The 14,606-nt window shown below is 42.7% G+C and overlaps 1 protein-coding gene across 7 annotated transcripts in view; it reads left to right on the top strand.

The window, feature by feature from the left end:
- PTPRT (protein tyrosine phosphatase receptor type T) overlaps nucleotides 1-14,606 on the top strand; it is a 1,124,172-nt gene that overhangs the window by 985,242 nt on the left and 124,324 nt on the right. For all 7 annotated transcript variants that reach the window (XM_032141872.2, XM_032141870.2, XM_058432870.1 and 4 more), the window contains one exon: nucleotides 11,793-11,941. In XM_032141872.2, the coding sequence (XP_031997763.1) occupies nucleotides 11,793-11,941 (149 nt within the window). The remainder of the gene's footprint in view (nucleotides 1-11,792; nucleotides 11,942-14,606) is intronic.

Raw genomic sequence — 14,606 nt, forward strand, 5'->3', positions numbered from 1 at the left:
ACTACCTGCAGAAGAAAGCCAACTTGTAGAATAGTAAGTAAGACCCTGCTTAAGTACAGAAATTTGGTGCAGAAATTGATGAAAAGGGTCAAGTCGTAGACACGGGGAAGCTCAAATATGGGACAGTGCAACAATAAAGGAATGGAAAGTGTCACTCAATTTATTCATTCATTCCATAAACATGTTTAAAGCTTTTACAACATTGTGGGAAGTGCTAAACTATGTGCTAAAGGAAATACAAATACAATATGCAAATATGTATATTTTGTACATTGATTATAATGAAAAGTGAAGACAGAAGATAGGCAAATGACTGGGATACAAAACAGAAGCAAGGCCTACCCTATCAGGGAGAGATCAGTAAAGGCTTCCTGGAAGAAGTGATGATTTGAATGGGATTTGAAGGACTTGTGATCATCTCTTAATACGTTAATTCAACAGGTCTTTACAGGATACCTGCTTGTTCCAAAATCTATGTAAGGCCCTGGGGAATTGGTAGTGAACAAGGCCAACAAGGTTGTTGTCCCTGTGGTTATAGTCTAGCAGGGCAATAGCCCTGTGAGTTAGCCATTCAGCAAGAAGGAGATGTTTCTAGTTGGCAACTGAAGGTCTAAGATGCGGTCGGGGTGAGAGGAGGCAGTTGTGAGCTGGTGAGAGGGAGATCACCCTGGAGTCCTGGTTTGAGATCTGAGAAGAGATGTGGGCATGTGAGTGTGGAATGGAGAAGGAGGTTCACTCAGCTGTAGGGAAATAGCCATAGAGCCTCAGCAACCAGGAGACACTGCTTGGAAGCGGTTGCTTGGGATAAAGCTTGAAGAATTCATGGTCATCATCTATCCACATACAAGCTTTGTTGGGATATAGCAGACAGACAGAGGAGGAGCATTCAAAGGGTGAGGCCTTCAGGAGACAGAGTTCAGCTCAGCCTCAGCTCGGCAAGGAATGGCCCTATGTAGGGAACTGCAGTCCTGTTAAAGAGCTGCCCATAGAGGTGATGAGTTTGGGTTGCTGGAATTCGGCAGTCAGGGGCTAGATATCTACTGGCTGGGGGTGCTGCAAGGAGTCTCCTAGCTAGGGTGGGAAAATGTCTGGGAGGGACTTTCCAGCCAGAGAATCCAAGATTCTACAACTTTTTTTTTTAATTTCATTATTATTATAGTTTAAGTTTTAGGGTACATGTGCACAATGTGCAGGTTTGTTACATATGTATACATGTGCCATGTTGGTGTGCTGCACCCCTTAACTCGTCATTTAGCATTAGGTATATCTCCTCATGCTATCCCTCCCCCCTCCTCCCACCCCACAACAGTCCCCGGAGTGTGATGTTCCCCTTCCTGTGTCCATGTGTTCTCATTGTTCAATTCCCACCTATGAGTGAGAACATGCAGTGTTTGGTTTTTTGTCCTTGCGATAGTTTGCTGAGAATGATGGTTTCCAGTTTCATCCATGTCCCTACAAAGGACATGAACTCATCATTTTTTATGGCTACATAGTATTGCATGGTGTATATGTGCCACATTTTCTTAATCCAATCTATCGTTGTTGGACATTTGGGTTGGTTCCAAGTCTTTGCTATTGTGAATAGTGCCACAATAAACATAACATGTGCATGTGTCTTTATAGCAGCATGATTTATAATCCTTTGAACTTTTAATGATGTGAAACTGAAGGTCAAAGCATGAATAGGGGAAGAGCATCTGCCCCACTGTCTGGTATGATTTCGAGTCGTATGAGCAGGATATGGATAGAGAAAGATGAAACTACTGAGAGGAAAAATTAGTCACCTTGGTTCCCTAGAGTGCTCATCTTGAGAAGCAGATCAAACATAAAAATTAAAGCAAGGAAAAAGTCATGCAGATTGCTGGGGCAAGGAAGGAGGATAAAAAAGAACTAGCATTTGTTGAATATCTTTGTATGCCAAAGACCATGCTAGAGAACTGTCATCATTTATCATTTCTAATCATCACAGTAACTCTGCAAATTAGGGTATGTTAAATTCTATTCTATAGACGAGGAAACTGAGTCTCACAGAGTCATAGAAATGGAGACTTGATCGTGATTTCACCACTGTTTGGAGCCAAGTCAGTCCAGGGCCAGAGCCCATGGTATTTCTGCAACACCAAGAACAGAGGGGCCATCTCCCCAACCCAGAGGTTCAGAGCTCAGACAGCATTCATTCAGCGAAGCTCCCATTGTCTGAACCATGAATTCTGGTCACACTCTGCTTTGAAGCACTTTTTTCCTTCTTATCACCTATTATGTAACAAATGCTTATGTAGAGCTTATTTGGTAGGTGACAGATCCCAGTTAAGTACTTTCATAATTATAAGTTAGTATCTACCTCAAAACATTGCTAAGAGAATTCATTATAATTATGCCTATTTGACAGATGAGGAAACTGAATTATAGGGAGGTTTAGTAATTGCCCAAGACTATACAGCTAATAAATCATGGAACCAGGATTTCAGTCTAGGCAGTGTGGCTCCAAAGTCAATGCTGTTCCTAGGCTCATGCCAGTGTGGCCATGTACCCAGAGGGAGGAGGGCCTCACCTGTGTTTCAGGCCTTCTGCTGCTCTGATTTCACTGCTGGATCCAGAGAATGGTCCAACAGGGTCTGACTATTGCCTAAGTGGAAAGAGTGTGATTGGTAGGAGAGCCCATCCAGGCCAGAGAGGTAGCCACAGGCAGAATGAAGAAGCAGAGATAGATAGGTAGAGGCACAGACATGGACAGCAAGACAGCAAAGGAATGGAAGTAAAAGACCAAGTCCTTTGGCCTTTCAAATTGTCATGACATCTGTTGCTGCTGCTGCTGCTTCTGTAACTTTGCCATGCTGGGGGATTCACAAGCCCTAGATGAGGGTGATGGGGCAGGAGGGGAAGGACCCACCAGCTATGCCCCAGAATTGGTACCCAACAGAGGCAGTGAGCAGACAGGATGCTCATTGAGCAGACAGGATGCTCACTGCCTGCAGGACATGAGTGGTTGTGAGTGAGAGTTTTCTGGCCGCAGGTGTCTATGCATATGTGTGCGTATATGTGAGTGTGTGTTTGCCTGGGGAGAAAGGGAGGCAGCTGAGAAAGCTTTAGGACAAGGGCAGATATGTGGTGGCTTTTTGCCTTAGCATGACATAATAGGGAATCTTAGAGAACATTTAAAAGCCTGACTGCCAGGGTTTGAATCCTAGCTCTGCCTCTGAAAGCCTGGGTGGCTTTCCATGGGTTACTTCAACTCTCTCTGCCTCAATTCTTTTATCTGTAAAATGGAACTAATAATATTCCTGGCCTCACGGTGTTGTAGCAGAATTAAAGAACTTAATACCCTGTTTATAAAGGCCTTGAATAGTGGCTGGCATGGAATAAGTACTCTATAATGTTTATTAAACAAATAACATTAATTTAGGACTTATTATGGTCATTTTATTAGTTTCCTCAGGCTACTGTACCAATGTCTCACAAACTAGATGACTTAACCAAAGTTTGTTCTCTCATAATTTTAGAAGCTATAAATCCAAATTCAAGGTGTTGGAGGGGTCAGGCTCCCTCTGAGACTCTAAGTAGAATGGTGCCATGCCTCTTCCTGGTAGCTGGTGGTGCCCACCAGTCCTCCGTGTTCCTCGGCTTATGACTTATCACTCCTATCTCTGCGTTTGTTGTCATGTGGCATTCTTCCAGTGCACTTCTGTCCAAATTTCCCTCTCCTTGTAAGGACATCAGTCATCTGGGAATCGGAGCCACCCTAGTGACCTCATTTTAACTTGATTACATCTGCAAAGACCCTATTTCCAAATAAGGTAACATTGACAGGTACTATGGATTAGGACTTCAACATATCTTTTGTGGCCAGAGAGTGGGTGAGTGGAACACAGATCAATCCATAACAATCATTTTAAAAGCATCAGTTATTGCCATGATTCTTAGATGCCAACTCTCCCCGTATAATGAAATCAATACACAGAGAGGGGAAAGGGAGTGTTCATGGCAACTCAATGAGATATTTGGAGATCTGGACCCGGCACCTGGGTCTCCTACCTTCTAGTGTTCCATTTTCAAGAATGAAACTTTACTAATTCAGACCTGCTGAAGAGTGGGCCCACCGACTTCGGTGGTTCTCAAACTTTGGCATGCAGTAGAATTGCTTGGAAGGCTTGCTGATCACCTAGAGTTTCTGATTCAGTAGGTCAGGGTGGGGCCCGTGAAGTTGCATTGCTAATACATCCCCAGGTGAAGTGGATGCTGCTAGTCCAGGGAAACCACACTCGGAGAACAGCTGTTCCGTATTGGTGGTGCTCAAGCTTAGTGGCACATTATAATCACCTGGAAAGCTTCTGAACACCCAGATGCACAGGCTGCACCCCAGACCAATTAAATTAGAATCTCACTGGTAATTTTTAAAGCTCCCCAAATGATTTGCTCAGCCAAAGCTGAAAAGCATGGCTCTAGAATGCATCAATGGAGGTTTTTAAAGAAAAGCCATTATTCAGGGCATCCACTTTAAAGTATCCACATTTAATAAATAATGAGGTTATTTAAACTAACATGGACTTTTTTGTATTTAAAATATGATCATACCAGAGAGCACTTATTGAATGCTTACTGTGTGCATACCTTGGACAAAGTGGTTTATCAGCAACATACCATTCAATCCTCCCAACAGTCTTACGGGGGAAGTACTACTATAATCTGTGTTTTACAGGCAGGAGGAAACTGGCATGCAGAGGGCTCAGTAACTTGCAAGAGCTCACACAGCTAGTCTGACATGGAGCCAGATTTTGATGCCAGGCTGTCTGGCACCAAAGCCAGTATATTAACTGCTATGCAGTCCTGCCTCCTGATATGAGGGAAAACAGTGCATTCTCCTTTAAATGCTACACACATCCATATCCCTATTTATACTATTGATTCTTATGTGATGTAGCTCAGCCTTTGCCTCAATTACAGTAATCTGAGTCAGTGGGGGCATAGATGAATAAAGTTTTGCTGCATTTGTAAGACACTGGAATCATGTGTACTACAGACTGAATTTGCCCTTCTAATCTGGAAGGGCAAATCCCTAGAAGAAGCATGGAGGAATGTGGAGCAGGTGTCCACATTCCTGAGCTGGCAGGCAGAAAGCAGGGCTTGCATCCTACATGCTGTGCATCTTAGCTAAGGGACTACTCTGTCCAGGCCTCAGTGTCTTGTCTATGAAATGAGAAGATGCTGCAGTTCCCTTACAGTTGCGATGTGTAACTTTAAGCTGAGATCTAGTCATGCCAGCAGAGCATCCTGGATTCAAAGAAGACAATGCCAGCTTTTAGTAGAAGCAGGGCCTCACTTGAGTATTTTTTTTTTTTTTGGTCCACTTCCTATGGCTGAGATCTCTGACTCCAGGATTTCAATCTTCATGGTTTCTCAGGAAAGTTTGTCTGGAGATTGCAATGGAGGATGGCCCAGAGGAGGAGCCCTATGGGGAAGAGGAAGAGTGTCTGATCAGTGTCTCCCCAGGAGAGTGGGCATGGCTCCCACATTCAGGGAAAAACTCTAGATGGAACCCTGTAGACTCCTGCCCTCACCAGTTGGCTGGGTGGTCCTGTTCCTAGCCCAGAAGAGAGTCAAGGGTTTTGCGGAGTCCAAATCCTGGGATCCTCCACCACCTCTTTTCTAAGTGGTTTCCCAGTCTCTACTTGAACTTCTCCAATAGCAGGGAGCTCAGTACTTGCAAAAGCCAAACAGGGCAGGATTCCTGTCTTGTTTTTCATATCATCGTCTCCTTCCTTCTAACAGCCACAGATTCAAAGTACTTGCTCATTAACTATTTGTCTAACAAATTAATGAGCAAAGAGGAGGGAACTTCTAACTTTGGGAAGGAGGCAAAGACTTCTAAGAGTAGGGGGCATTTGAGTTGGGCCTTAAAAGGTGAAGAGAAGGTTGCTAAACCAGAAAAATGGGGGAGGGGAATTCAGGCATTAGCTGCTTCCAAAAGAGACCTAAGCAGTTCTACTTTGCTAGAAATTCCTTCGTTGTGCCATGTTGGTGTGCTGCACCCATTAACTTGTCATTAAACATTAGGTATATCTCCTAATGCTATCCCTCCCCCCTCCCCCGACCCCACAACAGACCAACATGGCACATGTATACATATGTAACAAACCTGCACGTTGTGCACATGTACCCTAAAACTTAAAGTATAATAAAAAAAAGAAAAGAAAAAAATTCCTTCGTTGTATCAAGCCAACCTGGTTCTTATTCTGCCCCTGGGACCATAGACACCCAACCATCAGGTGCATGAAGAGAACGTTACTTTGTATTCCCTCTCCGTGAGAAACGTCCCTGGGTGTTTCACGCACTCCTCCTCTCGTAGCATGATTTCCACACTTTTAACAGCTCTTCATTCCTCTCCCGTGAGCCATTCTACCTGCCAGTATCCCTTGTAAAGAGTGGCACTCAGAACAAATCACAGGACTCATGGTCCATCCTGGGCACATCCCCTGCCACCTACCCCTCACTCAGCTAACAAGTGAAGGTCAGAGAGAGCTCAAAGTGATCCGTTAGAAGGAAAAATGCCAAGAGCTATGGCCGCGTCACCTCGTCCTCACCTGTCAGAAGCAGTAAACTTTGGATTGCTGTGCCTTAAAACGGTCTTCAGCTTTGGAAATGTTACTGCAAAGGAATAAACAGGCTTATGCATACTCTCTTTTTATCAGCTTTTGGTACCCCCTGCTGGCGAAATTGTGTGACCCAGTGGCAAAAATCTCAGAGCAACTAGAGAAAAAAATCCTCAGTTCAGAAGATCATAAGTACTTGAGTTTTGAAGGCTCTGAGAATTCCATGAATTATATGATCATCCCACAAGTCATGTGACTATTGCATGAGATTTTTTTTTTTCTTCTTCAACATGCTATAGCTGCAGCTGTTTTGTGGGCTCTGCGGGGGAAATCTCTGACTTCCATGAACATTTTGTTAATTCTGCAAACATTCCAAGAAGGAAATGCTAAGTTACCACCCAAAATATTTCTAGTTACGAATATTCCAGGTCACCAGCTAATTTTATGCAGGCGTTTCCTTCTCTTTCTTTGCACGTATCTACTTTTAAAGTGGTTATAATTTGTGTTCGGAGTAAGAGGACCATCTTTTCTACACTTCAAATTGCAGACTTTTAAGTATAAATTTGTGCAACAAATTTATTGAGCCATGTGCCAGACACTCAGCAAGAAATTGGAGTAGGTGCAAAGAGTCAAAAGCCCTTCTCCCAAGAGGTTCTTGTCGTAGTAGGTGAAAGAGTTGAATCACTGCAATTTGACTCAACAAGTACGTAGCTAACATGGCACCAAAACCCTCCCTGATCTGCTGCCAGGGTTCAAACCAGGTTCTAGCTCTTACACAGCAACAGGTATTTCTTCTTGGTGTTCATCATCTTTGTGATTTTTGTCTCTGTATTTATCTGTTTAACGCCTGTCTTTGCCATTACTTTTCATGTTCCATGAGGATTAAGGTCAAGAAGACACGATCTTCTGGCATTTAGCAGAGACTCATACATGTACATGTTCAATGGATGAGTCAAGCAAGAGGAGAAAATTATAATTCTATGTAGAAGAGCAGGGAGAAGCCTCAGAGGAGATGTGACACTTACATTGAGCCTTGGAGGATAAAGAGGAGGTGACCAGTGGAGAAGAAGAGGGACACATCAAGGAATATGGAGTATTGAGAAATAGTGTCATGGGAGGAGGTAGTTGATGTTTTCTGAAAGGGGAGGATAAGGTTGTGTGTAGAGAATAAGACTGAGTTGAAGCCTGGTCCTTAGTTTAAGGGTCTTGTCTGCCCTATTCACAGATTTGGGTTTCTCTTTTGTTGAGAGAAAAAAAATAATGGGGTAGTACATTAAATTATTTGGCTATGGAGATGAATGTCAATTTTTCTGTGTTGCTGAGAGGTCTTTTTAACACTTAAATTCAGAATTCTGAAAGAATAGATATAGATCCCCAAACTGTGGTTTTGTGTTTTATTTCCTTCCACAAATACCCCCTCCATTTCCACCTTGTAGCTGTCTTTGCCAATTGCCAAAACATCTGTCCATAAACTAAAATGATTATATAACATTATTATCACCATGAACATACAGAGTCAGCCATCAGCTTTAAATACTAAGGATGTAATATATCTGATGTTTTTACAATTCAGTTAGCTTTCCAATTTTTAAATATGTGTTTTGGGGATGCTTAGTTTTTCTTTTTTTAATACAGGTGTTCAGAGCTACCCAAACATTTCTATAAAGTACCATTTTTCATAAAAGCAGAAAGGCTTTTATTATTATGATGATTCCTTTGAAAACCAATGATCTGTGCCTAAGACAACCCTTTCCATATTACTTTACCCTGAATGGAATGAGATTGGTTGAGAGTTCTGCCCCCAAGGAAATATCAAAGCCTCCGAAACATACTCATTTATAGTTTTAAAGTTAACTCTCTTATCAGATTTCCTTTTATTTCCTGCTGGGGCAATGTGAGCAGAGCTCAGATAGAAGCAAAGAATCTGCTATATATCTTTTCAAATTTATGATTAAGAAGGTCACATATACATTTTTAAACACACTCCTTTTTGATAATAAATGAAGAATAAAATTTCGAAATGTCATCAGCAGCAGAATTGCTCATTTTTCTCTCATTGGCATTCGCCCGCCCCTGTCTAATTGTCTGACCGATCCAATGCTTCATTTCTTGTTGTATATCTGCCTGGAATCATTTCAGTGGTAGAACAGTGTGCCTGTGGCCAAAGCATTATAACCAAAAGATGCATTCCTCTTCCTGAGTGCCTTTCTTTCCCCAAGCCAGCTTAAAAAAAAGAATTAGTGAATGAAGAATTCCATTTTAGGCTACATGTTTCTTCAAATTATGGCCAAAAGTAGGAGTATAAAGAAACTTTTCTCAGCCGGGCACGGTGGCACACACCTGTAATCTTAGCACTTTGGGAGGCCAATGCGGGCGGATTGCCTGAGCTCAGGAGTTCAAGACCACCCTGGGCAATATGGTAAAACCCCGTCTCCACTAAAATACAAAAAATTAGCTGGATGCAGTGGCAGACACCTGTAGTCCCAGCTACTCTGGAGGCTGAGGCATGAGAATTACTTGAGCCTGGGAGGCAGAGGCTGCAGTGAGCCGAGATCACACCACTGCACTCCAGTGTAGGCAACAGAATAAGACACTGTCTAAAAGAAAACACACACACACACACACACACACACACATGCAACTTTTCTCTTCTTGGTTGGAAATCCTGGATCCAGTTCCCCTCTCCACCCTTCTCTACTGTGCTCTCTGCTTCCAGAGTGCATTCTGTATGATGTCTGTCAAAAAGATCACTTGCCACTTCTGACTTGTTGGGTTCAGCTAGTGAGAGCTGCCACAGGGGACCAGAGGAAGGGCATAAGGTGTAGTCAGGGCATTATTATTTTTTTTTTTTGCCTCTGGTTCTCTTCCTGTGAGGTTGTCTATGACTGGCTGGGCCTTTCAAGAGAAAGCCGCTGCTTCTGTTCAGGGTGCCTCCTCTTCACAGCTCTCTTCTTTGGGGCTCTGGTTACTGCTTCCTCTATTCCTCTGGTCCCATAGGTAATAAACAGCTCTCCTATTGATGCACTAGTATATTGTGGGTCCCTATACACTTGTCACCTTTATCAGAAGACCTTTTATAAATAAACCTTCCTTAAATTGTCCTCATTTGAGTATGCCATCTGTCATTCTTCTGTGAAGTCTACACCTAGATCATGAGATTCATGTTTCAAGGAGGATGCTATCAAACTGGAATTTGTCCTATGTGAACTCCTCTAAAACACCTCTAAGTTGAGGTTTGGGTTTTTCTTTTCTTCTCTGTTTTTTGTTTGTTTGTTTTGTTTGACAAGGTCTCACTCTGTCACCCAGACTGGAGTGCGGAGGTGTGATCTCGGCTCACTGCAGCCTCTGCCTCCTGGGCTCAAGTGATCTTCCCACCTCAGTCTGCTGAGTAGCACAGGTGTGCACCACCACACCTGGCTAATTTTTGTAGAGATGGGGTTTCACCATGTTGCCCAAGCTGGTCTCAATTCCTGGGCTCAAGTGATCTGCCCAGCTCAGCCTCCCAACGTGCTGGGATTACAGGCATGAGCCACTGTTCCCAGCCTAAGTTGAGGTTTATCCTTTCCTTTTATACTTCCTTTGGCTGGGAGATTGTTATCTCTTGAAACTATCTGTTTCATGATCAGTGAGGCTCAACCTTGGAAAATTATTCCCTGTATTGCGCTGGATTTGACCTCTCTGGGACATCCCTTTTTGTGTGTTGAGACAGGAATGACCAAAATTGAATTTGAAGCCTACTCTTGTGAAGGATGGAGTAAGAGACTTGGAGGAATTTACTCTCAAGATATCTGCTGTTTAATCTATACCTTTTCATGTGATAGGTCTATAACAGCTATATTTCAATGCATATATGTTGGAAAAAGAGGGACCATGTTCGCTTTTTAGAAATATTTGAATAACTCTTATATGCAAGAGGAGTTAGTCATATTTTTGTATCGCTAATGATACATCTAAGACCTATCCAGTTAAAATTTAAAGGACATAGATTTTAAATCCATGGAAAAGAACTTTTTAACCTTTTAGTTCCTCAGTGAGGTCAAAGTCTACATCATTTGAAAGAATTCAGGGAGAGATGGGATCCCACAGTGGGGCTGTTGGGGAGGGAATTCGAACATTGGAATATAGTTGGATCCACTGGCAATAGTAGAAAAAACAAGAATAGCAACTGCTAGGCGCCGAGTGTCCACTATGTGCAAGGCACTGTGCTCTGTGTGTTTTATGCATTGTCTCATTTAATCCTCACAACCCTATGAGGTTAGTCCTGTCATCTGCCACAGTATACAGAAGAATAGTTCAGGATTTAGAGTAAGAAATTTGCCCTGGGTCTTGCAGCTAGTTGGCAGGCAGCAGAGGTAAGCTATGAACCTGAGTCTGTCTGACACCAAAGCTGATGTTTTTAACCTCCAGTGGTTGGTGTCAGAATAACTTGGGGAACTTGATGGCCATGTAGAATTCTAGGTCCTGTCCTACTTCAATGATCCTGAGCCTCTGTGTGTGTGTGTGTGTGTGTGTGTGTGTGTGTGTGTGTGTGTGTATTTTTTTTGACTCTTCAGGTGATTCAGATGTACACCAAAGTTTGAGAAGCACTGCTCTACACTATTATTATCATAATAGTTATATTATGATAATATCTGTCTGGTTCTGAGGGTCTTTTATTCCCGTGGGAATAAGGTTGCATCAATTCAGTTGTAAATTTCCTTCTTTTGAGCTGTGAAACTAACCTGCACACTTATCCACCTCCAACCACCAGCCCCTGCTTCACTCTACTATTATTTGGTGGGTTTTTGATGAGCTCAGTTCCTGAGAAAGACAAGCCTCCGTTTTTAATCTCATTCAGAGCCACAGAAACAGAAAGGCCAGTCTAGCCACTTCCTCCCTCTGAAAGGAGACTTAGGAAAGGAATACAAATCTTGTTGATTTCCTCTGAAAGGAGAGTGGGGGAAGCATTGTACAAGTCTCATTGATTTCCCATCTTAGGCTCAAACATAGAACACATGCATTGTCGGGGGTGAGGCAGCAGCGTGAGTCTCATATTTCTGAGTAAACGGAAACCATTCATGGTTTGTTTTGCCTTGATTCTTTTTCTGGAGAATGAACCAGATTTGGGAGTTGAGGATGAGGATTGGGGAAGAACAATCTACCCAATGCTTTAATGCAACTGGCACCATCTGACTATGATTTTTTCCCCTTGCACATGTCCCAAAGGAAGCTGGCCAAGAAGCAGAAGGAGACCCAGAGTGGAGCTCAGAGGGAGATGGGGCCTGTGGCCTCTGCCGACAAACCCACCACCAAGCTCAGCGCCAACCGCAATGATGAAGGCTTCTCTTCTAGTTCTCAGGATGTCAACGGATTCAGTAAGTAGAGCCAACAAAGGGGAAGGGGACATCCGTGGTCCAGCTCTGCCCTAGTACTTCTGCTGTGAACCCCACACATTGATCAGGTGCTGCCAGGCATAGAGTATGGATGCTTCCCTGAGATGGACTGGGATGAAGGTTCTCCCTGACAAAGACTTGGGGCAGTTCATCCTAAGGTGAAAAGGAATATTTAAAAAATCTTCTCCAAATCAGATGGAAATGGGAGCAAGTCATCCTAACTGCTTGTGGACATAAATAGAGACAGGTTAAAAATAATAGCAGTAAAAAAGAAAGAGGAGGAGGATGGTTATGTCCTTAAGGAGAAAAATATGCCACACTGAATTGAGTGGCTTAAGATTTTCAAATCTGTGTTTCATATACACCACATAAGGTAGGTGAGTCACAGATTATGACTGTCTCCACTCTGAGTGCTTAGGAAACTGAGGCTCAGAGAAGCAACTTATCTAAAATACAATGGCTGATGAGTTACATATTTAGACTGCAAGCCACACCCCTCAAACATTTGCCAGTTCCGCCACAGCCAGTGTTCCAAGTAGCGTTGGTCAAGGGCACCTGAGTCCTTCTGCAGAGTTAATAAAGGATCCCAAGATTTGGGTGGTTAAGATATCAGGGTTAACCCTTATCCTAAGGAGAACTCCAAGACTGCCAACATCTAAGGCTTCCTTGTGGACAGACTTGCCTCTGTTCTTACAGCCATTCTATCAGCTAGTTAACAGACTAGATTTCCCAGCCTCTTCCCCAAATTGGGTAATGCAAGAAGTCTCAAAGAATCTGTACATACACAGATGTCCTCCACGTACTATGTAAGCTACAAATGGAAGGAACTCCATTTTGTAAAAAAATCACTCAAGATATGATCGGTTTGGGATGATGGGGATCTATGAGAGGATAAAGAAAGAAAGAAAAAATTTATCCCCTTCTATAATGTAGACACTGTCTCTCATCCTCACCACAGTCCTGTAAGATCCTTAGTATTATTGTTCCCATTTTATAGGTAAGGTATGCAATGCTAAGTGTGTTTGGCCAGCCATCCCAGAGCCACATGCTTGTTTTTAATGGATCCAGATCTGAGAGTAACTCAGGCCCATGATTCCTAAGTTCCAGTGCAGCACAGAACCTACCTGGGGAGGTTTTCAACACATCCATATCTGGGCCCCACACCTTATCTCCTGAATCAAAATCTCCTAGGGGATGAGAGGTGGGACCCAACTGAGAGATATAGATTTTGTAAGTCATTCAGAGAGTTCTCATAGGCACCCAGATTTAGAATACAGCACTTAGACAGAGGCTATAGCTATGCTCAGATACTGATGTACTATCTTTGGGAAGAGAGATTAGTTCAAACCTATGAAAATGTTCAGAAGACAGCAAAAAGAATACTCATATACCCTTTACCTAGATTCACCAGTTGCTACCATTTTGCAACATTTGCACTTTTGCACTTGGCTGTACTCACCCTCTCTCTCTTTCTCCCTTTATCCATGTTTTCTTTTCAAAATTTTCTGAATCATTTAGAAGTAAGTTGCAGACATCATGACACTCTACCTCCAGAGAATTCAGCATGTATTTCCTAAGAACTAGGATACCTCTTCAACATAACCACAATAAAGTATAGCCTTACTTCAGTGATCTAATATACCAGTTCGTAGTCAAATTGCCTCAGTGTCCTCCAAATGTTCTCTATTGCTTATTTGTTTGTTATTTTAATCCAGGATGCAATCAGAGTGCTCACATTGTATTTGGTTTTCAGGTGTCTTTATCCTCTTTGGTCTAGAACAGCCCTCTCAACTTTATTTTTTCTTTCAGGACACTGACATTTTTTTTTTTTTTTTTTTTTTTTGACGGAGTCTCACTCTGTCGCCCAGGAGGGAGTGCAGTGGTGTGATCTCTGCTCACTGCAAGCTCCGCCTCCCAGGTTCACGCCATTCTCCTGCCTCAGCCTCCCAAGTAGCTGGGACTACAGGCGCCCGCCACCACGCCCGGCTAATTTTTTGTATTTTTTTAGTCAAGACGGGGTTTCACTGTGTTTGCCAGGATGGTCTCGATCTCCTGACCTCATGATCGGCCCGCCTCAGCCTCCCAAAGTGCTGGGATTACAGGCATGAGCCACTGCGCCCAGCCTTGACATTTTTTTAAAGTCTAGGGCTGTCGTCCTGCAGAGCATTCCACAATCCAGATTTGTCTAATTTTTTTCATCATGATTACATTCAGGTTAAACATTTTGGCAAAAATATGACATAGCTGATATGACATACTTCCCTTTGCATCCTATTACTGGACATATCATACTGCTTTGCACATTACCAGTGATGGTAATTTGAGTTTTTCTTAAGGTTAGATAATGGCTTTTAAAGACAAAGTCTAATGGCACATACTGATTATGAGCAAATATTTAACATCTGTTTTTCTTAGGGATCAGAGCAAATTTGCGGTTTGCCTAACCATGAAGCCGGTCCTTTTTTTTTTCCATTTTCGATCCAGATAAATCACTGAGACTCATACATTTCCTAGAAGCAGGGAAATTGGTTGTTGACGTAGACCAGGGTTGACAAGAAAATGGGCTTGATTTTTCCTTAAAAGAAAGGGACATCCTAGCTATAATTTGGCATCTGTAAACCAACCTCTGTTGCAAAATTACAGGTAG

Source organism: Hylobates moloch, unplaced genomic scaffold, assembly GCF_009828535.3.
Source record: "Hylobates moloch isolate HMO894 unplaced genomic scaffold, HMol_V3 SCAFFOLD_21, whole genome shotgun sequence".
NCBI lineage: Eukaryota > Metazoa > Chordata > Mammalia > Primates > Hylobatidae > Hylobates > Hylobates moloch.